The 24629-nt window shown below is 60.5% G+C and overlaps 8 protein-coding genes across 8 annotated transcripts; 4 read left to right on the top strand and 4 right to left on the bottom strand.

Annotated features, from left to right (window-relative positions):
• Positions 1 to 1973: 1973 nt before the first annotated feature.
• On the top strand, positions 1974 to 4777 carry HMO1 (high mobility group protein). The gene is made up of 3 exons (XM_047990846.1): positions 1974 to 2394; positions 3221 to 3592; positions 3655 to 4777. The coding sequence occupies exons 1-3, from the start codon at positions 2212 to 2214 to the stop codon at positions 4066 to 4068; spliced, it is 969 nt and encodes a 322-aa protein (XP_047846855.1). The 5' UTR covers positions 1974 to 2211; the 3' UTR covers positions 4069 to 4777.
• A 131-nt stretch (positions 4778 to 4908) lies between these two features.
• Positions 4909 to 8208, bottom strand: URE1 (Urease). The gene is made up of 5 exons (XM_047990845.1): positions 8139 to 8208; positions 7958 to 8044; positions 6604 to 7790; positions 5621 to 6512; positions 4909 to 5554 (listed from the first exon to the last, which is right to left on the bottom strand). Exons 1-5 carry the CDS (start codon positions 8157 to 8159, stop codon positions 5234 to 5236), a joined length of 2508 nt encoding a protein of 835 aa, XP_047846854.1. The 5' UTR covers positions 8160 to 8208; the 3' UTR covers positions 4909 to 5233.
• Positions 8209 to 9769: 1561 nt separating this feature from the next.
• Positions 9770 to 12426, bottom strand: NGG1 (Transcriptional regulator). Its single transcript, XM_047990844.1, has 2 exons — positions 11836 to 12426; positions 9770 to 11681 (listed from the first exon to the last, which is right to left on the bottom strand). The coding sequence occupies exons 1-2, from the start codon at positions 12257 to 12259 to the stop codon at positions 10204 to 10206; spliced, it is 1902 nt and encodes a 633-aa protein (XP_047846853.1). The 5' UTR covers positions 12260 to 12426; the 3' UTR covers positions 9770 to 10203.
• Positions 12427 to 13545: 1119 nt separating this feature from the next.
• JDV02_009195 (uncharacterized protein) lies at positions 13546 to 13963 on the top strand. The gene has a single exon (XM_047990843.1). The coding sequence runs from the start codon at positions 13547 to 13549 to the stop codon at positions 13853 to 13855; it is 309 nt and encodes a 102-aa protein (XP_047846852.1). The 5' UTR covers position 13546; the 3' UTR covers positions 13856 to 13963.
• A 552-nt stretch (positions 13964 to 14515) lies between these two features.
• JDV02_009194 (uncharacterized protein) lies at positions 14516 to 17351 on the top strand (the record flags this gene model as incomplete). The annotated part of the gene is made up of 4 exons (XM_047990842.1): positions 14516 to 14620; positions 14689 to 15069; positions 15147 to 15464; positions 15531 to 17351. The coding sequence occupies exons 1-4, from the start codon at positions 14609 to 14611 to the stop codon at positions 17349 to 17351; spliced, it is 2532 nt and encodes an 843-aa protein (XP_047846851.1). The 5' UTR covers positions 14516 to 14608.
• An 819-nt stretch (positions 17352 to 18170) lies between these two features.
• On the bottom strand, positions 18171 to 19700 carry SDH4 (membrane anchor subunit of succinate dehydrogenase, Sdh4). The gene is made up of 3 exons (XM_047990841.1): positions 19364 to 19700; positions 19216 to 19233; positions 18171 to 19097 (listed from the first exon to the last, which is right to left on the bottom strand). Exons 1-3 carry the CDS (start codon positions 19515 to 19517, stop codon positions 18745 to 18747), a joined length of 525 nt encoding a protein of 174 aa, XP_047846850.1. The 5' UTR covers positions 19518 to 19700; the 3' UTR covers positions 18171 to 18744.
• A 182-nt stretch (positions 19701 to 19882) lies between these two features.
• Positions 19883 to 22210, top strand: MSY1 (Tyrosine--tRNA ligase). Its single transcript, XM_047990840.1, has 3 exons — positions 19883 to 20332; positions 20388 to 20828; positions 20884 to 22210. The coding sequence occupies exons 1-3, from the start codon at positions 20082 to 20084 to the stop codon at positions 22061 to 22063; spliced, it is 1872 nt and encodes a 623-aa protein (XP_047846849.1). The 5' UTR covers positions 19883 to 20081; the 3' UTR covers positions 22064 to 22210.
• On the bottom strand, positions 21964 to 24231 carry NPR2 (Nitrogen permease regulator 2). The gene is made up of 4 exons (XM_047990839.1): positions 24124 to 24231; positions 23707 to 24047; positions 23152 to 23619; positions 21964 to 23059 (listed from the first exon to the last, which is right to left on the bottom strand). Exons 2-4 carry the CDS (start codon positions 23747 to 23749, stop codon positions 22305 to 22307), a joined length of 1266 nt encoding a protein of 421 aa, XP_047846848.1. The 5' UTR covers positions 23750 to 24047; positions 24124 to 24231; the 3' UTR covers positions 21964 to 22304.
• Positions 24232 to 24629: the final 398 nt, after the last annotated feature.

Raw genomic sequence — 24629 nt, 5'->3', positions numbered from 1 at the left:
CGCACCGCGGATCTGCTACCGCTACGAGATGGCCGGGTACTATCAGAGACGCTGGCGGGGAATCTGGCCTTGGATGCCTCGGCCGCTGCTCAGGGACAAGCTCGGAGGTGCTGTCTCCAGCGCTCGCGGGCAGCCGAAGCCATCGCACAGAAGGGAGGGGGACCAGGCCTGGAAAATCAAAGGTCGACACAGCTAGCCAGGTTAGTAGCTACTAATGTGCTGTGGAGGACAGAATGGCAGCAGCCCGACTCCGGACGCGATAGAAGGGCCCTGAAGTGGCGGCTTCCAGCGCCTCGCCTTCCAGGCTCCCTTCTCCAAAGGGTGGTGAGGTATGGTATGGGCGGTTAGTAGGTAGTCCCATTGAGTCGCTGAGGGGCGGGAGGAGCACCAAACGACTGCTTAGGAGGGAGCTGGAAGATGGGACTGAACCGACCTACCTCCGAGGGAGATTTGGGGGGAGGGGGGGAGGAGAGACCCCTTCAATTTACTGGGCACCTGGGCTTGGGTCATCCGGACCGCCCGGTGCCCATTACCGCGCTCTCAGCGCTGGGCACAGACATGCTGTGCGGGCGCTGGCCGTGCTGAAATCTACACACCCACCTGCAGGCGCTGGAACGACCTGGACCTTTGGGTGGCGCTGGCAGGCCGCAATTGGACAGCTGGGTGAGGTGGGTGCGGCCTCAGCAGCGGCTCAAACTCTCACTAACCGCGCTGAAAGGTGTCCTGGGGGCATCACCAGAGAGTCCCCTCGAGGTCCTCGGGCGGATCTAGCGAGTCCACGGCACCCCGTGTAAGTCGCGGGGGCAGCGCCCTCAATCCACCAACGTGACGCACGCGCATCGGCCGCCGCAACGACGTGACGGAAGAGGTTGAACTGATGCCGAGCCCGCGCCTGAGTAGCAGCAATGAAGAAAATGACAGTATGCACGTGATGCCAGAGTACGGCGAGTGTACTTTGTGTGCCGCAAACGGATACGGCGGTGGCCGTGGAGCGGAGTGCATTTACCTGGCACCTGCCTGGATACAGCTTGTAGCAGGAAGGCAGTTGTCGCGGGGACAGCTCTGAACGCTGGGAGCCAGTGGAGGTCGGTCGGTCGGCCGGTGGTAGACGCGCGGCGGACCGGCCGGAGGCAGCTCCCCTGTGCTGTGCTGCCATGTCGGGTGCTGTGGTGTCGTCGTGCCTCTCAGCTGTTATCGGGCTGAATATGGCCCCGAGCCTCAGGGCCACAGTGTGTGCGTGTGCCAGGAGTAGGCAACGAGAGGGCGGGATGGAAAGGTCCAAGCAGCCGCGGGGGTTGGAAGCATGCCCGACGAGGTGCTGCTGGCCGAGAACGCGCTGGAGTTAGAGAAGACTCCGCTAGGTCGCTGCACCCCATTTGGCAGCGGATGACGGAATGGTCGGCGAGAGCGGCCGTCACGGGCCTCAGAGAAGCCCTGCTGCCATGCCAGGAGGAGGACTCGGGTGCCTGCGGGCGTTGCCCGACGATGGGGGGGGAGGGGGGGGACACACCAGACCTCCCTCCCGTCCCTGTTGTTGACGGCCGAGCTGGAACCCCCCCCTCGCCCGTCTGAACTTGCTCGGGGGTGGTGGTGGTGGTGCAGCCCAGGTGCAGGTGGTGCAGGTGGTGCAGGTGGTGCAGGCGGCGGCGCTGGTACGTGCTGTGGCCACTGAGGAGGCTGCCTGCTCTGACGGGAGGAGAGGTGTCCGCCCAGAATGAGCGGGGCTGGCTGGCGGGCGGGCGACCAGCATAGGTCGGGTTGGGAGGGGGCCCTGTTTTGCTACGGGGCCTGGGACCTCAGGTCAGTGGGAGCCCAGAAAGAGGGGGTGCGAGGCAAATTTTCGCGCCTACCCTGCCCGGACTGGCCTGCCAGGCCGTTGATTGCGCAGCGCCGCCGCGAGGGTAAAAGCAGGCCCCCCCGCCCCCCGAGTTTTTCCAAAACCTTGATTCTTCAGCACTCTCCTCTCTCCTGCTCCCCCAACCAAACCTCTCAGTTGCACATCGCCGTCTGTCCCCCTTCCAGCACTCATTACCGCCCGCGCAAAGCTCTCCAAGCCGCCCGGGTCCAGCACATCACCGCCGCCAAAACAGCCTTCTTTCTCATCCGCACAGCGGCTTCTCACAACAGCAACAAACAGCGCGTCGCCCAAAAAAAAAAGTGAGCGCCAACGCCAGCGCCAGAAACACCACACAGCGCCCCAGCTTTGTTACCATGCCTCGCCCTTCCAAGAAGGCAGACGACAAGGCCAAAGTCCCCGTTGTCCCCGCGCCCACTATGGTTCACCCGCCTCCTGCCACGGCCATGATGCCCGTGCCACCCGTTCCCGTCGGCATGGCCACCGGTGTCCCGACGCGTCTCGTCGACCCGGAGAGCTTCCTTCGCGTGCGCGACTCGGTGAGTAGCCTTGCTTTTCTTTCTCATTCTTGTTCGACTATGTGCACGCACGGTGCTTGCATGGCAGTGAGCGCGCGCTCGCCTTGCTCCGAGTCGCGAGAGCTGCCGTCGTCGATGACACGCGTGGCTGCACTGCACTGCGGTCCTGGTGCGTCTGCCTGAGCCAGAGACGGCTTGAACCTTGTGCAACAGGTCTCGTCTTGTTATGGCGGCGCCCCTCTCTCATGCTCACTTGAGCTGGAGGGAAGCGCTCCTGCTATGCATGCATGCTATGTATGCTATGCGGTCGTCTCAGTCGCTCTCAAACACGGGTACCAGCGCTGGACAGGGTGACCAGCTGCACAGCCGTTGTCGCGTTCTTTCAGCCCGCACACGCCTCAGCGTCCCATCTACACAAATGATTTTTACCTCACGCCTTTCCCGTTTTTCTTTTTCACCTTGGGTGCCATGATGCACTCGGCGCTGGGCGAGACGCGCCTGCGGCCGCAGCTGGGGGGCTCTTTTGTTTACAATTGGGACCCCGCGCCGCGCCTGCTGGCCCCGCGCGCCAGAGCTCCAGTGGGCCCGGCAGCCTTCAGCGCGTTTGCAGGGGTCGGGTGCCGCTCAAGCTCCGCGGCTAGAGCTCCCAGCTCCAGCTCGGCTCAGCGAGCTTGCGGCCCCGACTGGAGCGCAGCCGTCGCCACCTCTGGTCCACCCAGACGACCGGCTATGCATGCTGCCCTAGACGCGTCGCCTCTTTCACCTGCCCTCGGCCTCACCCATGTTGTCTCGCAATACATGCGTCTCCGGTCATGATACATTCATATGGCTAACAGGTGCTCCACAGGCTGTTGGCCGTCTCAACACTATCATTGAGCTCATCAGGTCTTTCACCACCGACTATGTTCGCCAGACGAACCTGCTCCTCGGTGAGGCCACTGCTGATGGTGGTGCTGACCTCCTGAGCTCCTTTGAGAACACGGCGGCTCAGCTCATCATGCCCATCCCCGAGCTTCACCAGCCCGTGGAGGAGAAGAAGGAGCGCAAGAAGCGTACTCACGACCCCAACGCCCCCAAGCGCCCTCTCACCCCCTACTTCCTGTACATGCAGCACGCCCGTTCCATCATCGCCAATGACCTTGGTGCCGAGGCTCCCAAGGGTGCTGTCCAGGAAGAGGGTCAGCGACGATGGGCCCACATGAGCCCTACAGAGAAGAAGGTGAGATAGATACTCCCTCCCATTGCTTCGCCTACAGTTGGTTGCTAACGTCTTCTTTGCAGGGCTGGAATGCCGCTTATCAGTATAACCTGCGTCTCTACAACGCCCGTGTGCACTCGTACAAGCAGGGCAACCCTCTGGCCAAGAACATGAACGACGATGAGGCTCTCAAGTATGCCGAGGACTTCCAGATCCCCATGCCGGAGATCAAGGACACGCCCGCCGAGGCGCCCAACAACGACCACGACGCCATTGCTGAGCAGCTGCAGCAGGGCGCCGATGACGCCAAGACGCCCAAGAAGGCTGCTGGTGGTCGCAAGCGCAAGACGGCCACTCCCGCCGCCGACACCAGCATCATGGAGCCCAAGGCCACCCCCGCCAGCCCTGATAAGAAGCGTCGGCGAACGTCCACCAAGGCCGTCGACGACAAGGAGGAGCCCAAGAAGTCGGGACGCAAGAAGACTAAGAGCTCTTAGACGTCTCTGACTGTTTTCTTTTTCGTGGCTTCGTTCTTATAGGCGCCCTGGCGTCAGCATCATGGTCAGCCGGCGTGCTCGCCATGACGGGCCGGGAGGGGTATGATATATACGTGGCTGCGCGACAACGAGGGCCTCCCCTTGAGCTTGTCGCTCTTCCTCACTCTTTGTTTTTGGGAACTGGGCGGGTGTCGTAGGGACCCTTCGGCTAGGAATGTCTTGTTTGCGCGACGGGGCTCCTCGTTTCTTTGATATCTTGGGCTTGGTCAGCGGTGGAAGGACGGCGGGCAGAGAGGTCAGGCGGGCGCCTTCTTCCCTCCACTCCCTGCCACTCCTCTGGCAGAGCTCCGCTGCCCTCGACGGACCTGCTTGTGCTTGCGGGATATGCGCAAGGGGGAGATGGGGTGGTTGAGTGGAAAGTTGAAGCGTTTTCTGTATTGGAAGGGGGGTTTCTCCTCTTCCCCCCTTCCCCGCTCGTGTTGGCTCTGGACTTGGGACGGTGGGCTGGCTGTATTTACGCAAGTGGTTCTTGAAATTGCAATGCCGTAATGAAAGCAGATGATTTCCAGACAATGACGGGCTTCTCTTTCTTGCCTTTGCCGTGTGGTGTGAGTTTGAGTGAGTGAGCGATTTGACTGCGTGGGATGGTACATTAAACTACTAGGCAGGCCTGAGTTAGTTACTACTTGGACTACCAGAAACCATGTAGAGCCACGGAACGTGTCGTCACTTGTTTGTACTTCGTACAAAACTCCCCGATAGCGACTCGGTCCGTCTTCTGCCAGAGTCGCGACGCACAAAGATAGCACCCATTGCACGTGGCATACTCTGCGCTTCGTATTGTATAACAGAAATTCATCATCGCTTGGCAAAACGCTACATACGTGCATATACATAGTGTGGATGGAATCGTGGTGGTCGCAGGGCACGGCACGGCACGCACCCCGGCACGGAACCGTGATATGTACAGTAACAGATGCATGGTGCGACCCTCTATTCCCCTCAGCGCCGATGAAGCCCGCCCCCATCCTCTCAATACCGACCGTAATCACCTCGACCTCATTACCATTCCAAGACGTAAAGATTCGGAGACACATCCCGCCCAGCTTGTCAAGTAACGCCCAACAAAAGTCATCCATCTGACAGCCCTCATCGCCAGGGCTCTTTAGAACACGTATTGCGCTTGAGACAGCGGCAGGGTTTCTGCGGGCGCGCACGTGCATACCTCGCCGTCGGCCTCGACGACGTAGCTCTCCGGGTCGACGCGCATGCGAGGCATGGCATCGTTTAGGCGCATGTCCCGCTTGCTGATGTCTCTGCAGTTGCGGACCGCCTCGACGCGACTGCGCAGGCGGTATGACGCGGCGGTGCCAGAGGAGATGCAGGCCTCGCTGACAAAGAGCACCTTGGACGAGGGCACGAGGGGCGCGTACATGGGGCGGCCGATGACGGGCTGGATGGTGGGGATGGAGCCGTTGGGATCGCCCTGGCGCTGTCAGTTAGCGAGATGATGCTTGACTTGCTTTTACAGCCAACGAAACGAGGTGCGTACCATTTGCGCCCACGCGACAAAACCGCCCTTGAGGACAAACGCTGGCTTCGTTCCGAACCAGGCAGGATCCCAGACGACAAGATCCGCGAGCTTGCCCACCTCGATGCTTCCTATCAGGTGGCTAAAGCCTTGCGCGATGGCCGGATTGATGGTGTATTTGCTCACGTACCGCCGCACGCGGTAGTTGTCGGCCCCCGTGCCTTCATCCTCCTCGAGGCTGCCGCGCTGTACCTTGTTCTTATGAGCGGTATTCCAGCTTCGCAAGACGACTTCGCCGCAGCGGCCCATAGCCTGTGAATCGGAGCTCATCATGCTAATGGCACCCATGTCCTGCAGCACATCCTCCGCCGCAATGGTCTCGGCGCGAATACGCGACTCGGCAAACGCCACGTCCTCGGGGATGTTTTTCGATAGATGGTGGCACACCATGAGCATGTCAAGATGCTCATCGAGCGTGTTGCGTGTAAACGGGCGCGTGGGGTTGGTTGATGCTGGTAAGACGTTTTCATGTTCGACCACAGAGATGATGTCGGGCGCGTGGCCTCCACCGGCGCCTTCGGTGTGATAGGTGTGAATTGTACGGCCCTTGAAGGCTGCGATAGTGGACTCGACGAAACCGCTCTCATTGAGCGTGTCGGTGTGGATACAGCACTGAACGTCGAGTTCATCACAAGCAGTCAGACAGGCGTCGATGGCGGCGGGCGTGGCTCCCCAATCCTCATGAACTTTGAGACCACAGGCACCGGCCACAATCTGCTCGCGCAGGGCTGCAGGGTCTGAGTCGCAACCCTTGCCGGTAATGCCAACGTTGACTGGGAGGGTGTCGGATGCTTGCAGCATGGCACGCATATAGTGCTTTCCAGGTGTGCAGGTTGTGGCGTTGGAGCCAGCACTGTCGGCAAGACATTGTCAGCAAGGTAAGTGCAAATGAATAAACCTGAAGGGAACCCCGTCATGCGATCAGGAGAACGAGACCGACTGACCTCGGACCAGTACCACCTCCGAGCATTGTTGTGATCCCAGACGCGAGTGACTCGAGTGCCTGTTGTGGGCAGATGAAGTGCACGTGGGTGTCGATGCCTCCGGCCGTGATGATCTTCCCCTCTCCAGCAACGACATCGGTACAACTGCCGACTATCATGTTCGGTGTGACGCCTTCCATGACGTCTGGGCTTCCTGCCTTTCCGATGCCGACAATGATACCGTCTTTGACGCCGATATCAGCCTTGTATATGCCAGTCCAGTCGACGATCAGGGCGTTGGTGACCACCATGTCAAGCGTATCTGCGTCTGAACGGCCCGTGGCCTGTCCCATGCCTTCGCGCAGGGTCTTGCCACCACCAAACTTGCACTCGTCGCCGTACGATGTCAGATCCCTTTCGACCTTGATCCAGAGGTCTGTGCTGCCAAGGCGGATGAGATCGCCAGTCGTGGGACCGAACATGGTGGCGTAGGCCGCGCGGTCCATCTGAAACATGTTTATGTGCACCGGGTCGACAAACGGGTCGGGGCGGTGGGCGAAGCCGGCCTCCTGGAGGCTTGTGATGATGTCCTCCACGCGATGGCGCTCGACGGGGCCAGAGGCGAGGTTGTTACCACCGCGTATCACCTTGCGACCGCCAATCTCGACGAGGGTGACCGTCTTGGTGTCTCCAGGCTCGAAGCGTACAGACGTGCCGGCGGCGATATCGAGGCGGTAGCCATAAGCCTTGGCGCGGTCGAACTCGAGCTGGGGGTTCACCTCAATGAAGTGGTAGTGAGACCCAACCTGGATAGGGCGGTCTCCTCTGCTGGTGACACGCAGGCGGACACGCGGGCGGTTCTCGTTCATGACAACGCGGCCCTTGACGGCGACGACGGCTCCGGGCTGGCGGTGGAGCTCGTACTCGGAGTCGGGCGGCAGCGGGAAGGCCTCGTTGTCCGGGATGGGCAGGAAGCTGCCGTAGAGGGCACGGCGCAGGTCGCCGTCATCGGTGGCGATGGGGTTGTGGACGGTGACGAGGTAGGTGCCCATGGGGAACGTGCCCTCGACCTGGATCTCACGCAGGGTGCTGCAGACGGCGGGCAGGACGTGGCGTCGCCCGAGCATGGTGGAGCCCAGGGCCATGAGGTCGGCCACGGAGTGGTTGCCATCGCGGATGAGCTCATGGAGGTTGTTGGCGATGAGAGCCTTGGTAGCTTGACGTGTGAGTGAAGGGTTCTCTGTGCGACTCTCTCTGCCCGTCCGGGCAAGGTAACACCAGTGGAGGGCGCCTGCCCGCTTTGCCGCTTATGCGGCTGGCAACATGGTGGCAAGTGCGAGGCGCGAGTCTGAGAAGAGAGAGGGAAGGAGCTCACCGTCGCTTCGGAGTGGTTGAGGCGCACGCCCCTCGCCAGCCGTCTCTGTGCGAGGAGCCCAAGCTGTGCGATGACGAGCTTGTCGAGCTACACGCGCGCGTCAATATTCGACCCGATGTTGTCTAGCTTTGCCTGGATGTGAAGCTCGGTCCCGGAGCAGGACGCGGGCGCGATGACGAACCTCTTTCGGCACGAGCAACATGGCGCGTATACTCGTACGTCACTCCAAGGGAGACCAGAGGGGGGGAAGGGGGGGGGGGGGGGTCGGGTGCCAACAGCGGCGGCAGCACACCACGAGTTGAGTGCTGCTACAACTAGTTTGACAGACGAGGCTCACACACGCAGGCACGGAGGTCCTCAGGCATCAAGGGAGAGCGGGAGAAATGCATTCAACAACGGCGGCAAAGAAGGACCGAGCGCAACGGTGAAGCAAAACGGAGGCAAGTTGCCGCCAGTGCCGGCGATGCTGGCAGGAAAGAGGCCGTTGTCGAAGCCCGGCGCTTTTTGGCCGAGCTGGGGCTTCATTTTCGGCGATGACGGGCGCCCCCAGCCGATCCAGTAGCGAGCATGCCTTGGCCTGGCGTGGCCCTGGAGGAAGCCGACCCGGTCCGTCGTCTGTCTCGTCCCCGCCTCTCAGGACCGGACGCGCCATTGTCCCAGATCAGGCCCCTGTGATCCCGATGTCCAGGCTCTTGGTTCTCCCACCAGAGGGAAGAGAGGGGGGGCAGCCGCCTGGCCACGACCCAACTACGTACCCGTCTTGGACGACCCTGACTGACTGTCGGGAGAGGAGTGAGGGTGGCATCGACGGGCCGCGATAAGGCAAGCCGGGGTGGTTTATTAGTAAAGTTAGCGTTATCGGTGTCGGACCTAGCGGCGTGTAATTGGCCGCCATCGGACGTCCTGTCTCGAAGGCAATGCCCCTCCCGCCGGGGTCGAGACGCTTCGCTGGCTGGTGATGGAGACGCGGCAAGCCACGGCTGGGAATGGGAAGGGGAGGGCGGTCGACGTGCATCGTCTGCTCTCGACTCGGCGCGATGGACCTTGATCGAGCTGTGAGGCCCTTTGGTCATTAGAGTGAGCGTGCGCCAGACGCAGCCCCCGGATCGGCAGTCGGCGAGACGGGACGACGGGTTTCACGGCACACCCAGAAAAGCCGCTACGTAACTATTCGACAGCAACGGTCGGTCGGCTTGCAGTCCCTCTTTCTACCTGGATCCCTCGTCAACGGGCTGCCGCTCCCATGCCACGACGTTGGCCGAGCCCCATGGGGGAGGACCTGAATCCAGGGTCAGAGGTCGCTCCGGCATAGTGGACGGCATCTTGATTGGGGAAAAGGGCCCCCATCTCCATGCTGCCAAGACCGAGTCCGGGGTGCAGGGACAGGAGTGGCACTGCGAAAAAAAAATAGGACGGGCGCGCGCGCGACACACTGAAGAAAGGCGCTTTTTCGAGGAACGCGGGCGGCTGCAGCAGGTGGTGGGTGAAGGTGCGTGCGTGGCCAGGGCCGGGGGTGCTGCTGTGTTGGTGTTGGTGTGTGGGGGCCCCAACAGTAGGTAGCCTTAGTACGTGGTAGAAGAAAACCCAGGGAACGAACGCTACGAGACATTGTGGTGTCCATCGATCGATTCGGGGCGCCCAGGGAGATGCGACGTCGCACAGCGCTCGCAAATACCATCATGTAACGGGCAATCACGAGCAAGCAAAGGCCCATCACTGACGCTTTATCCACGAACCCTGCATACCTCAGGACCACTCTTGACATACATACTCTCACGGCATGCATGGTGCTTTACGTATGTACGTACAAAACGAGGCGCTTCGCTAGGATCATATAGGTATCTGCCTAACGATTGTAATGCAACAAAGTCAAGTCACACGCTCGACAGCCGCTGCTCGTGGCATGCCGCATCTCCAATCCCGAAACCACCTCCCACCCCCGGCAAAGAAGCAGCCACCCTTGTCCCACCAAACGCCGTACGGCCCGCATCCCGCTCCCCCTCGACGACCGACGAGGCAGAGCTGCATCTTAACCTAGTAGTCTTTAGTAGCAGCCCTTCCCCCCATGACGTTTCCCCCCTCGCGGGGTGACTAGTGCCGAGAGGCAAATAAACGCCCCAAACGCCGCCTTTCTCCAACCCCCCCCCAAAAACAACTTAGTCCGTGTACTTCGTAGTGCAGCACAAGCTGCAGGTCTAGGCCCTATTCGATGCCGAGTCTTGGCACAGAGGGTAGCTGTAGGCTTATTATTCCTCCTCCACCTCCTCGTCCCACTGCTTCTTCTCCTGCTTCATCAACTGCTGCATGTCGTCCGGCTTGAAGATGGAGCTGTTGGGGTCCGACTCGCGCGGGACCTTGCTGAGGCTCTCGTCGTCAAAGACGGACCCGATGGTGTCGATCCACCGGCGCCTCCGCTCCATCAGCGTCTTGGTGAGATCGCCGATGCCTGGTCTCGCCGTGGCCGACGCGCCGCCCACCACATGGCTGCCACCGCCTGCACCGCCGGGCCGCTTTGTCTTCTTACTCTTGCCCATTGTCCGCGTGCGCTTCAGGTACGCTGCCTGCACCTGCGAGTCCAGGTCCTCTAGAATCGTCTGGTATTCCTGGTGCGCCATCCTCTCGCGTACCAGCTCCGTCAGTCGCGCCTTGCGCGCGCCGTTTATGAGCATCTGCTGCCGCAGCTTTTCTTGCAGGAAACGCAGTCTGCCTGCCACCTCGTCGTCAAAGTGGCCGTCATAGTCTCCCTCGAAACCATCCTGCGGCAGAAAGCCAATGTGCTTCAGCTCCTGCTTCAGACGCTCGTCCACCTGCGCGTAGTCGAGCTTGGGATGGGTCGCCTTCTTCCAGGCCTCTGTAGACGATTCCGGCATGTACGTGGCGGGGGGCAGCGGGTTGGTCTTGTCGTCGCTGGTGCCGTTTACTTGCGACTCATCGTTAATGTCTCCGTTCATGCTGACGTCTCCGTTCACGACGCCATTCGTGGCGGGCTTGTCGTCAGGCGACTGGCGGTTCTCGGGTCGAAGCATTTGCAGCAGGCGCGATGCCAGCGGGCTGATTGAGAGCCCGTCCGTCTCCCCAATGCTGTCCGTCATGTTGTCGATGGTGCCCCGGGGCTGGTTCGGTGGCAGCTTCTCGCGGCCTTGCTGCGGCGAGTCGACCGCCATGGCCCCGTCCTCCTCGGCCCAGATCTCCGTGTAGGATCGCTTGCCGCGTTTCGGCATGACAAACGGTGACACGCGGTCGCCGCGTTCTCGCAGGAATGCGAGATCCTCCTCTGTATATGGCCGAAAGTAGGGATCTATGTACGTCGAAAAGGTGGTAAAGTTGATTTGGCTGCTGGGCTTGGCGTTGCTGAAGTCCTTGTCTGGCGGGTCACCGGCAATCATGTCGGCGAGGTTGCTTCGCGGATAGACGGCAACCGAATATATCTCCTTCTTCTCCTCGTCGGACATGCCCGGCTGGATCTCCTTGATCTCATAAACCGTAGGATCCGGGAATGTCGACGGGTCCTCGCCGAACGTTTGCGACTGCGGCATCTCGCGTCTCGGCGGAGCGCCCTCGTCCTCGGAGCTCGACTCGTCTTCTTCCTCTTTGTTGTCTTCTTTTGGCTTCTTGTCAACGTCCATAGCAGAAGGTGAGCCTGCTGCGATGGGCGACAAGGAGGAGCTGGCAGAGCCGTCGCGGGAATGTTTTCGTTTTGAGTCTCGGAGCGGTGATGATTGTTCTGGCGGGGGGAAAGAAGAGTTAGCTGGCCGCTACGCTCTTTGTTCGTTTGGCGGCGCCCGAATTGGCTCCGGTGCAAGCAAAAGCGAGTCACTGAACAGGCAAGTGCACGCCACAGTGACGGGGGGACGGGGTGCCGGGGCAGAGCAACTCACCTCCACCGTCTCCTAGTGCCTGCGACTCGGAGCCCTTCTTTCTCTTGTGCTTGTGCTTCTTGCCTTCTTGCTCGCCATCGACGCGCATGTAGTCGTCATCGGGGCGCTTCTTACGCTCATCGGCGAGATGACGCATGCCCCGATCGTAGAATGTCGAGCGCTTCTCCATGATACTGGTGAGGCTCTTGAGCTTGTCGAGCATGACATCGATGCTCTTTGAGTTGGGAATCGTGGCATTGGAAGCGCCCTGGTCGACGAGGTCATCGTACGTAAGGTTCGAGAAGAGGATCACCCTGGTGTTGAGGTAGTCTGGATCGTAGAACTCGGTCGGCGGCAGACTGGCCGGCGCCGGCGTCGAGTTGCGGCTCTGCTTGGACATGGCGGCATTCTTCTTGCCGGGGCCTGACTGGCTCGAGGGTGCCATGGTGGCGCAGGATGAAGGGGGCCCTTATACTACCATGAGAGAGGGGCCTCGATGGGACGCGACGCGGAGATGGATCTGTCGTGCGGCGACCGTGAAGTCAAATGTCCTGCCGCGGATGGCGTTGTCGGGGGTCGCTGGCATGTCGCAGCGCGGCTTGTGATTGGCGCGTGTGGTGAGTCGATGCGTCGCTGTGACGGCGGACGTCGCGCCGAAACGTCGAAGGCCGGAGACGGAAAAACTAGTGATCCGACACTCCCCGCCCTGGGCGTACGAGATGACGTGGTTGGGCCACTTGGGGTGCCACTGCACACTTGCAGCGGCTGGGCCTGTTCGTTTTCGATCGCGTATGGGAGTTGGCTCATTCCGACCGGCCATGAAGACGTCGATGTTACAACATGGAGAAGCCATATCTGGGCACATGGCGCGCGGAGGCTTGATCGCATTTCCACAGTCGAACCGCTGAGCCGCCTTGAAGACTACCTCTGTTTGTCTGTCATGACATTCGTGAGCGAGCGGAGCATTGAGACGGGTTCGACACGCCGAGGCCAGAGACACAGAGTGCTGAACGAGGGTCGCTCGTTTCCACGATGTGGTAACGAACGGGCAACAACACTTGGCAGTAGCTCGGATTGAGACTGCGTCGGGTCATGCACGCAGCTAACGAATGCTACATCAAACCCAGCCGTAGACGAAGCCCACAGTCTCCATGCCGTCTACTTCTTGAATCGGCTGCATACAGACACATGTCGTGCCACGCTCTGGGCGCGCGTCACGAGCTTTTGCGAGCGGCATTGGCTGGCCTCGGCTGGACTTGGGATGTCTGAACGCAAGGTGCGTGGTTTTACGGGTGGGCGGCTGCCGCCTTTTCACGCTGTTGAGACTCTGATCTCAACAAGAAAGACATGGCTTTGCTCGGCCGCTCGCGGATGATGTCGGTGCTATACTGTGTGCATGGTGTACCGTCCAAACGTAACGCCTCACACGTAAACTGTACAGACAGTACCTCCAGCAAGTGCAAGTATACCGACAGTCCGACACCAGTGCGGCGGTGCCAATTGCTCCATGTGGTGGCCCGGCCCCGTCCTATTGGTTCGGTGGCTGGAGGCGCGTGCCCGTGCCCCTGAGATCTGATTCTGGGGGGGTTTCGTGGGTGCCAGCCTGTGAGGCTTGCGCTACATACATTAGTACTTTGGAAGGGGGGGGGGGGAGCAACCACCACCTGGATCCAGTCACCCCACGCGCATCTTCTTGTACAGATCTGCCCTTTCTTGACACTTGGGGCCTCTGATGCCGCAGAGCGCAGGGCTGCCGCCCGTGTTCTTTGTGCGTCAGCACCAATGCTCACGGCAGCCGTTGCGCAACAACACCATCGTCCTCGACTGCGAACAGCAACATAGGGGTCAAGCCGAGATCCTCACAGCCGTCGTCCCCTGTCCGACTCCGAAAGCCTTTTGCCTAGATCCTGAACCGCCCTACGAGGCCGAATCGCGCTGCCCTGCGGTCCACCCACCCACACTTGCTTGTGCGCAGCAGAGTTCGACGACTTCATGGTTCACAAGCAATGGCTGGCCGCCGTGGCAAAGCAACGCGGTTTGAACTTTGAACCCGTCGTCCAGCGCGAGGCCCCTCATGGAGCACGTTGCCCCAGCATGTGGCCCAGCCATTGGCCCACGCCGTGCACTGCCGGCCCCGGCCAGCGTCGACGATCCCCGGGGGCGGTGGGGCCGCCGCCGCCGTCGTCGTTCGCGGGACATGGACACACTCACACACACACACAGACATTCGCGAATGTCTTGTGTGCCATGTACATGGGTGATACAGTAGTAGCACTAAGGGGAGTATGAAGTACAGTACGGTGCTGTTCAGTACGGTGCTGTCTTCCGTGCAAGTCTCCATCATCCAGGGCGCCATACTTCGTGCATGTATCAAGCAGGGGTCCGCGTCGCATGAATGGTAGGGTGCCCAACGTTACCACTACTGCTACTACCTGGGTATCTCCTGTACCGCTGCTCTACGCTGCCCAGACCAACCTCGAGGACCTTACCCGAGCGCCGCCGACGAATGCGTGTGGCCTATCCATGCAGCATCTCCCGGCGGGTCAAGGGGAGCCGCCTGCCTCTCGGCTCAAAGCTGTCATTCTGCGCATGACCCTTATTGTTGCCCCCTCGTCCGGTATATACGTAGGACCGTATTTCCCTTGCCCCTCGTTCTGTCGTCTTCCCCTCCTCCTTCACTCTCTTGCTCTACGTAGTTCAACCGCATCGCAGCTCGAGGCCACCTTCAACACGGCTCAGAGCTGAGCAATTCCCCCGCCCTCTCGCCATTCTCGCCATACAATGCGAGAATACCATGGCTTCTCATGTACGCCGGTCGCCGCCCCCAATGGAGCCGACGCTCCGCTCGCGTGCTGTACTGACGCCGCTCCCCAGGGTGGTAACATTGTGCCTTTTGGCATCGAAATCCGACCCCTCTACGCTGGAATCGCACTCGCCCTCGTAGGCGGCCTGTGCATTTCCCGCCTCTCCTCGCCATCATCAAAGGGCGCCAAGGACGCACCCGGCCTCCTCAAGTCCTTCTTCCTCTTCTTCTACTCCTCCTTCATCAAGCCCCACCAGGGAGACTCCAAGGCAAACCAGCAGGATGCCCTCGAGAGCTTCTACAAGACTCAAGCTGGCGCCTACGACGCCACTCGCAAGGTCCTACTCCATGGACGCGAGGATATGCTTGGCCTCGTCGCCGCGCAGCTCGAGTCCAAGGCCCAGGAGATGAAGGCCGCTGGCAAGAGCCAGAACAGGCGGATTTGGGTCGACGTGAGTGAATGAAAGGAAATAAATCATACGCTCTCACGACTGTCCGCTGACTGAAGTGACCCGCGCGGGTCGATCAGATTGGTGGCGGCACGGGCTGGAACATTGAGGCCATGGCCCAGTTCGTCAACGTCCCCGACTTCTTCTCCAGTGTCTACCTCGTCGACTTCTCCCCCTCCCTCTGCGAGATTGCTCGAAAGAGGTTCCAGAGGCTCGGGTGGAGCAACGTCATCGTCGTCTGCGAGGACGCCCGCAAGTTCCGCCTCGAGGACTACGAGAGCGGCATGCCGGCGGCGCAGAACCCGCTGCGCTCTCCCATGCTCAGCTACTTCAGGCAGCAGCGTCCGGAGCACGGCGGTGCCGACCTGGTGACCATGTCCTACAGCCTGTCCATGATTGTGAGTTTTGCGCGATTGAGATCCCGTAGAGATGATGTTTCGTTTAGCTGACTGCGGTGGTGGAAGCCCGACTACTATTCTGTCATTGACTCAACCACGTCGCTGCTGTCGCCGCACGGCATCATGGGTGTCGTGGACTTTTACGTTCAAAACAAGATTGACTTTTCCTTCCGCAACTACACGGGCGGCCTCGTTGGGCGTCACGTCAATACCCTGTCCCGCGTGTTCTGGCGCGCCTGGTTCGACTTTGACCGGGTCGGCCTCGAGCCAGGTCGCCGCGACTATCTCGAGTACAAGTTTGGCACCGTCCTCAACATGAATGGCCGGAATCGCACGCTGGGCTACATCCCCTTTTATGTTTGGGTCGGCTGCCACAAGAAGCCCTTTTCCCCGTCTAGCCTGCCTCACGAAATCATCGAGCGCATCGACGCGCTGGCGACCGAGTCCCCCTACCTGTATCCCGTCAACCAGGGAGACGCCCTGACCCGCGCCATTGAGAGATCGGCGCCTGAAATCCGCTCCAAGGCCTTCATCACCGCGGCGCAGAATCTGTCGGCGAACCTGCCGTTGCCGTCCTTCTTCTACCAGAACCACCACTGGCGCATCTACTACGACGACCAGCTGAAGAAGCACACGCAGTTCAACAACGAGTACATTTATGCTTTTACCTGGGAAGACGCGCGTGTCGATGAGCGGCTCCTGAAGCTCGGCCCCGACGACAAGGTCCTTGCCATCACCTCGGCCGGAGACAACATTCTCTCCTACCTCGCCCAGAGCCCGGCCCGCGTCCACGCCGTCGACCTCAACCCCACGCAGAACCACCTCCTCGAGCTCAAGGCGGCGGCCTACACCGCGCTCCCCTACGAGGACTTTTGGAAGATCTTTGGCGACGGCAAACACGCCGACTTCCGCGAGATCCTGCTGTCCAAGCTCTCCCCTCACCTGTCCAGCCGCGCGTTCCAGTTCTGGCTTGACAACGTCCACGTCTTCCAGAACGCCGGCGGGTACGGGCTCTACGACACGGGCGGCTCGCGCCACGCCATCAGGGGGTTCCGGTGGGTGGCGCGCCTGTTCGGCCTGCAGACGGCCGTGAAGCAGCTCCTGTCGGCCAAGACGCTCAACGAGCAGCGCGAGATCTGGCGTCGCAAGATCCGGCCCGCCCTGCTGTCCAAGCTCGTCTGCAACCTCGTCGTGGCGCAGGAGAGCTTCCTCTGGGCCGCGCTGGGGGTGCCCAAGAACCAGCTCGCCATGATCGAGGCCGACCACGCCGAGTCGGACCTGGTCAAGGGCGACCGGCCCAAGGCGAAGAAGACGCGCTCGCACGCCATCTGGCACTACATGGTCAACACGCTGGACCCCGTCGCCGAGGAGACGCACCTGGCCGCCGACAACCCGTACTACTACGTCTGCCTGGCGGGCCACTTCTCGCGCAGGTGTCACCCCGAGTACCTGCGCCCCGAGACGCACGCCAAGCTGTCGCGGCCTCATGCCCTCGATGGGCTGCGCATTCATACCGACGAGCTTGAGGAGGTGATTGCCCGCATCACCCCGGGGACGCTCACCGTCGCCGTCGTCATGGACAGCATGGACTGGTTCGACACGGGGTCGCCGGCCACCGTGCAGCAGGTCACCAAGCTCAACCGCGCGCTGGCCATGGGCGGCCGCGTCATGCTGCGCTCCTCGGCCCTGCAGCCCTGGTACCTCAAGGTCTTTGAGGGCCACGGCTTCACGGCCAGGCGGCACGGCGCGCGCGTCGACGGCGCCTGCATCGACCGCGTCAACATGTACGCCAGCTGCTGGGTGTGCACCAAGACGGAGAACCTGCCGCCCCCGACGCCCGAGATGGACCGCATCGGCGGGTCTGAGATTACCAGCCTGACCATCTGATGAGGCGGGCGGGCGGGCGAGGCGGTTTGTTTCGGGAGAGGATGCCGTTCAACACTGCGTCCTCGATGGCCACAATGGGCAGTCGTCGTTGGGAAAATGTGAATCTTGGCGAGGCGTGTGAGCTACCTTGGTATACCTGCGTCTGTGACGCTAGCAACGAATGAATAGTGCCCTGATGACTGATTCTGTGAATAACTGTGACACTGAGGCCGAGTCTTGTGTAACTGACTGTCGGACCCCCGTCCCCCTCGGGACCCTGGCGATGCGATTTTACAAAACACGCACGGATTGTGACTTGTGGGTAGAGTGAGTGCAGGGTGAAAGATATCTGCACCGCCGATAGCGCCAGAAGTGGCCAACGGGGATCAGAACATGGTCCTGTCCAGTGCTCGCGGGATGTCAACTGCTGGAAGAAGTAGTGTGTCGGTTGGAGAAACGTGTTGGAGTTGGCGAATACGGGGGAAAACCACGGAGCGGGGGAAATGGGAGGGGATTCTCCCTCATGAAGCAACAGTCACCACCGTCAGGCAATGAAGGGGGGAGTCGACACCACCGACAAGTTCACTGGACCTATGTATGTATTTCTTCTTTTGCGAGACGTGCTCCGACAATGACGTCTTTGCTCTGAGCATCGCTTTCGCGTCTCGCGTAAGTGTGTGACGGGGGCAGCAACTTTCTTGAAGCTAAGCCCAGTCGCGGCTCAGGCCGAGGCTTATGCCGCTGCATTGAGTACAATAGCACTTTATAGACTCCAGGTGCTCAAGCTTTCTTTGGGGAGCTATCTGAGACAGTATACCAGGCAGAAGGAAACAAAATGTGCTTGCTTGTAACAAATCGCTGTGACGTCCATTAATATCCACCGAGCCAGTTCGTCGACTTTGAGTGTTCCATCCGCATGGCCTTTCACATGTGGCCATGCCTTGGTGGCGTTGGCAATTGACGAGCCCAGGCTGCCTGTCAAATCTCGCATCGCTTGAGGGGGGCGTGATAGAGCCTGCGGCGCACAAGACCTTGGACGGACTCGGCGTAACGGCATACCTCTCACAGAGATTGCAACATGACGTCGGAGTCGTGCCTTTAGCAAATGAAGCGTTAATATTGGCTCTCCGTAGACTCTTGCATAGCAACCGGAAAGCATCCAGTCTCAGGGTGTGCTGTACGATCCCGATTATGTAGACAGAGCCGGGGCAGGCATCATGCGGCCGTTGAGCCAGCCGCCTCGACCACTCCTCGACTTGGCTGACGCGCACCCTGCAGTTCGAACAAACGGAATACATTGTCCTGTTTAACGAGACACTTCTATACAGGCGCCCTGCGACAGTGAGCCGCGCGCATACATCCAATCCCAGTCGTTTTCCCAGCCATGCACACCAATAATTCCCGCTCTCGCCGCCTATGCAGTCCAAACCCGTCGGATGGCCTCCGTGACGCCCACGTCGTTGGTCTCAAACTCGTACAGGCCGACGCCGACGGTGACGGTGGCGGCGTTGAGCAGCCACCAGAAAGCCTTGCGAAGACCGGGGTATCTCTTCTTGGGGATGTAGTCGATGAGGACCTGCTGGAAGCCGAGGTGCGAGTGCAGCAGCACGGTGCCGCAGAGGATGGCGTCCATAGTGGGGTTGAGGGAGCCGGCGGCGAAGGGGGCGACGGTCAGGGGGACGAGACCGGCGGCGAGGAGGCGCTCAAATGTCCAGTGGTAGGAGCCGTGGGCCGAGTTGGGTTCGGGGACGGGGGCAGGGTCGTTGACTGCGGCAGGTTAGCATGCATGCGTACATTTATATCGCAGCAAGAGGCGCGTGACTTCAATGTCACATTCGACAATTGAAGCGTGCGTGCAACAGCTCTTTGACAGGTAGAGTCGTACCTCCGCCCTCGATTCTCTCTGCAGACAGGCACATGTTAGCATAACTCTCACATGCATAACCTTACGCACCACCAACGCCACCACCACGGCCAATGCGGCTGACTGATGGGTGGGCGATTGGGTTTCGAGAGGGTTCGGTGAGACTCACGGGGTCCCGGCGGCAGGATGGCGGACCGCCTGTTGGACGTGTGTAGGGCAGCGGCTCTCATGGCGGGCTGCTTGGCAAAGGCATTGCGGGCGGCGCATCGCGAGGCCAGGGCCGTCTGCCGCAGCAGCAGCGAGGGGCGCACAATTGACGCCATTATGTTGCCTTGCGAATTCGGTATCGGACGGGCTGCCGGAGAGGGGAGTGGAAAGCGTGCGTCGTCGTCGGGCCGGCGCGCAGAGCAGCAACAGCAGCTTGGTGTCCAGGCCGTGGGTTGAAGTCGGGTGTGGTTGATGGACGGATCATGCAGTCCATGGATTTGGTGACATTGCCGAGGATCTCGAATTGAGAGCTCGCTGATTGGCTGCTGCCCTTCCGACGCCCGTCATACAGCCGAATGGCCCGGCGCGCAACAACGTGCTTCCGCCCGCCGCCACTGCGCGCGTCGCTCATTGGCTGGCAATTGAAGATGGAGGCTGATGCTGGTCGCATGTGAATATTTTTGGAGCTTCAGTCTGGAGAGCTGCAGCAAGGAAAGTCTGCCACAAACGGAGTTGGATCGCATCGATCCGTCCGAATTTTTTTTTTTTGAATCACGCCGCCCCGACAACGCAATTTTGAGGACCGGGGACCGGCACATTGACTAGAAAAGAAGAACGCAGCGACCCGACATCACCTGACAGCGGGTGAGTCTTGAGGGCGCTGCCCGCACGCCGTCGCGATGGCGCCTCGAGTCACGTTCGCGAGCTTGTCCCGGGCCCAAGCGCGAGCAGGTGCACGATGCGGCCCGAAAAACCTGACATTGGCGCGCGCCGACGCCTGTCAAGCTCGAGGCATCGCCACGTCCTACCTGAGGAAGGTTGGCGAGGGCGAGCGACGTTGGGAAGAGCGGGCGCAAAGGATACAAGACGGAGAACAGCGCCACGTGTGGGATGTCCTCGACGAGCGAGGCTACATCAAGGATGTCGCGGGGTGCGTCCGGTGTCTTTCGTATGTCGAGTCTCGTACTCTTGCTAACGTCTAGCAGCAACACGGATAAGATCAAGGAGATCATGCGGGTCAAGCGGATAGGCGCGTACGTCGGCGTCGACCCGACCGCAGACTCGATGCACATCGGTCACCTGCTGCCCTTTATGCCGCTCTTCTGGATGTGGTTCCACGGATACCCTGCCGTCACGCTCCTCGGCGGCGCAACGGCGCGCATTGGCGACCCCACCGACCGCTTGACGAGCCGAGAGCACATGTCCAACTCGGACATCTCCAAGAACGTCACCAAGCTTCACTTTCAGCTGTCGCGGCTGTGGCGCAATGTTGTCTCGCTGCGGGACAAGTACGGCTACGAAGCGGACTGGGCCGCGAAGCGCCACCTTCTCAACAACAACATGTGGCTCCAGGGACTGTCGGTATACGACTTCACCAAGCGGCTGGCGCGGCACACTCGCATTGGGCCGATGCTGACCCGCGACACGTAAGCTTCCCTCGTCCGTCTTCCATGGCCAAGCATGAACTGACAGTGTCTGCAGTGTAAAGAGGAAAATGACCGAGGGCGACGGCATGTCCCTCAGCGAGTTCATGTACCCCCTCTTCCAGGGCTGGGACTTTTGGCACATGTACAATAAGCTGGGCATCCAGATGCAGATCGGCGGGTCCGACCAGTTTGGAAACATTGTCGCCGGCATCGACGCCCTCAAGACGATTCGCGAAACGGAGGAGGCGCCCTACGCCAAGATGTCTACCGAGTGGCAGCACGAACCCATGGGGTTCACCGTGCCCTTGCTGACCGATGCCTCGGGTGTCAAGTTTGGCAAGACCGCCGGCAACGCCATCTGGCTCGACGAGTTCAAGACGTCTGCTTTCGAGCTGTATGGCTACTTCATGCGGAGGTCCGACGATGAAGTCGAGAAGCTGCTCAGGCTCTTCACTTTTATGCCAATGAGCAAGATCCAGGAGACCATGGAGCAGCACCGCGAGGACCCGGCGCAGCGCGTCGCCCAGCACACGCTCGCCTTTGAGGTCCTGTCCCTCGTCCACGGGTCGCAGAAGGCGCTGCAGGAGGCCCAGCAGCACAAGTTTCGCTTCGGCGGAGAGCTGCCGCACATCATCAACGAGCCGTCCCCAGACAGCGGCATCGTGACGCCCAACAACGCGCCTCGGAGCGACATCCAGCTGCCCCGCTCCATCATGAAGCTCTCGCCCGCGAAGCTGCTCTTCGCGACGGGCCTGGCGAGCAGCAGCGCAGACGGCCAGCGCCTGGTCGCGCAGCAAGGCGCCTACGTGGCCGGCCAGCCGGGTCAGGCGCGCGGCCTGGTCCCGGGGAACCTCGCGTGGACGCCCATGAAGATGTGGTTCCCCGAGGAGACGGGCAAGTTCCTCATCGACGACCGCATCCTGATCCTGCGAAAGGGCAAGCACAACGTGCGCATCGTGGAGCTGGTTTCGGATGAGGAATGGGAGGCGAGCGGCGAGATTTATCCCGGCCAGCCGTTCACTGGCGTGGTGCGCCGGATGAAGGAGCAGCTCAGGAAAGAGGCCGCTGAAGATGGCGTGGAGCTGTCGCCAGAGCAGATGAAAAGGGCGCTGCGGGCGCAGCAGACGCTCAAGGTGGCCAACAATCCAGACATTGAGCTGCCGACTAAGCACGAGGTGCGGGAACGCGCGAGGGAGAGGAAAGACTCGTCGCGATCTGATCGAGGCAATAGGTGACGCGAAAACACTCTACTGTACTAATCTGTATACTAGTCACGCTGTATGATACCATAGAGCATGTAAAGGCGGCCACCTACATCATATATTACTCTATATTAGGTCGCTCAGACCGAACCGCATGACATCTCAGTCAACATCGACGCCATCCATGGGAACGTTACCATTTTTTGCAAAGTGTTGACTCTGCGTCGTCAATGACAAACCCCAACCATCCTCGCATTCGAGGGACGTGATATCGTCATCTGTAGAATACGGTGAGATCGCCCTTGGGCACGGGCAGCACCTTGAGCTTGTCCATGACCTCCCCGTCGGTCAGGTTCCGCTCCGTCATGATCTGGTCAAAGTGATGGTTCCCATCCGTGTACTTTTGCAGGGAGTCGCCTCCTGGCACGGGCCTGCTGTGGCCGGTGACGAGCGCGGCGAGGTACTGCTTCGACATGACGTACTTGTGGACGCGGTAGAGACAGCCCTTTATGACGCCAAACTGGACGAAGCGGCGGACGTCGACGTACGACAGGACGTCGAAGCCGTTCTCGTGATGGGCGTGGATCCACTCGCGGATGCTCTTGCCCGGGGAGAAGGTGGTCATGAGCTTGATGAGGTGGTAGTTTGCGACGCGGACGCGGCCGTGCGAGACGTAGCCGGCGCACTCGTCGACCATGCCGTCGACGTTGTGGATGAAGTCGTGGATGCCGGGGCGGGGCGCGTAGCACGAGGCGAAGAAGAACATGTCGAGGAGGAGGATGGTGTCGTAGAAGAGGAGGTGGCGGAGCGCCGTCTTGGCGAGGTCGAGGGAGACGCCGGCGTCGTGGGCGATGCGCCGCACGTCGGACACGCCGTCGATCTTGGTGACGACCTTTTGCAGCGTCAGGTCCCAGGTCGGGTCGACGATGTCGGAGAACTTGGTCTTGGCGACGGGGACGTGCCAGCCTTGCACGACGGGGGGGTTGGGATGGTGGGGGAAGAGCTTCATGTTGATGGTGTTGGCCTCGTCTAAAGACAGACCCCTGGGGTCAGCCATGCCGCGACAAGACAAAGGGAGCAAGGCTTCGCATTTGCGATGGGCATAGAGGAGAAACACTTACCGACCGGAATCATGCACTCGCCATAGTTGTTGAGGTCCTCCTTGACAATCTCGAGCAGGCTCTCAATAGGTCGCCTCGCCTCGTCATCGTCGTTGTTGGGGCGACGGTGGTGCAGCGCCTTGCCCTCGCCGCGGCTGAGGTACTCGTTCTGCTTCTCCATCTCGGAGAAGGTGACGGCGAGGCAGCGCACGACGTGCTCAAAGGGGGTGTGGTCGGCGTCGGCCTCGATGAGGAGGCCAAAGTTGAAGATGAACTCGTTGCGCTGGTACTTTGCGTGGGGGATGACGACGGGCTGCCCGAGGATGGTGTACTTGCCGTCGGGGGTGTTGACGGTGACGAAGCGGTTGCAAAAGGCCTGGCGGGGGATGATGTACTCTTGCAGGACGTCGAAGTCGATGAGGGGCGGGCGCGCGGAGGCGTCCGAGGGCGTGATGCATCCTGGGGGCGACTGGGCGACGATCTTGGGGCCTGGCGGAGGACGAGGAGGAGTGTGTTAATTTAAGCCATTTCTTTTCGAGCATTTTAGGAGGGTATGTGTGAATGGATGAGACGAACCCTCCTGCGGGAAAAAGCGCGCGTAGAATATTCCCTGAATCATGAGGGCGGAGGCGGTAGAGGCGACCGCGACGCAGAGTCGGCGAAAGGTGGTCGTGATGAGGTGGTGACGGATACGATGAGACCAGGGCGGCTCCAAGGAGCGCAGACGTTCATGCCGGCTGTTGTTGGTATATCAGCCGGAAAGCAAGCTGTAGGTATGGTCATTTCACAACGGCAATGGCTGTTGGCCGGTACTAGAGTCAAGTCGAGGGAGGCATCGTTGTCAGCGCTGGGCTCAGGATGCTAGCCGTTGAGAAAACGGACGTGTAGTTGATGTGAGGTTGAAGATGCTCCGCTAACTTAGTATGTGCGTGGTCGGTCAGTGAGTGAGTGAGCGAAAGTGAGACGCGTTTCTGGCAAGCCACAGTGGCCTACCCTGAAGCGGCTCTCTTTTTGTGGTCTTAGACATGGCACACCACGCGAACCCACGCAGACGCGCACATGTAGATGTGTAACGTCGCTGGGACGGGCGCAGATTCTCTCCAACCACTTGTGACGAAAAAACAAAGTAGTTAAAAATTACGGTCCGTTAGAGACTATCCTCGATGACAATGCTTGGTTGGAAAGGATCCATGGCGCTGCGAGGCGCTCGAGGTCACAGGTGTCGTCATTGCGGCTAGAGCGGTGCAGCACCGATGCAGACGATGCAACAATCACCGCCGGTGCCTGTTAGTGGTCACAGGTTGACCGGATCCCCCCTTATCGCTCACGCACTGCGTGACCTGTAGACGGCGTCGGGCACCAGAACCGAAGCTCACAACTGGAAGTCACAACCAACCTACTCGGAAGCTGCCTAGGTAGGTAGGCACCCTAGCGATGTAGCGCCCTAGTAACTTGGTAGCGCCTTCAGTCGAAAGTCCACACCCCGCTGGCGTCATTGT

This window comes from Purpureocillium takamizusanense, chromosome 9 (assembly GCF_022605165.1).
Source record: "Purpureocillium takamizusanense chromosome 9, complete sequence".
Classification (NCBI taxonomy): domain Eukaryota; kingdom Fungi; phylum Ascomycota; class Sordariomycetes; order Hypocreales; family Ophiocordycipitaceae; genus Purpureocillium; species Purpureocillium takamizusanense.
This window is presented reverse-complemented; position numbering and strand designations above follow the sequence as displayed.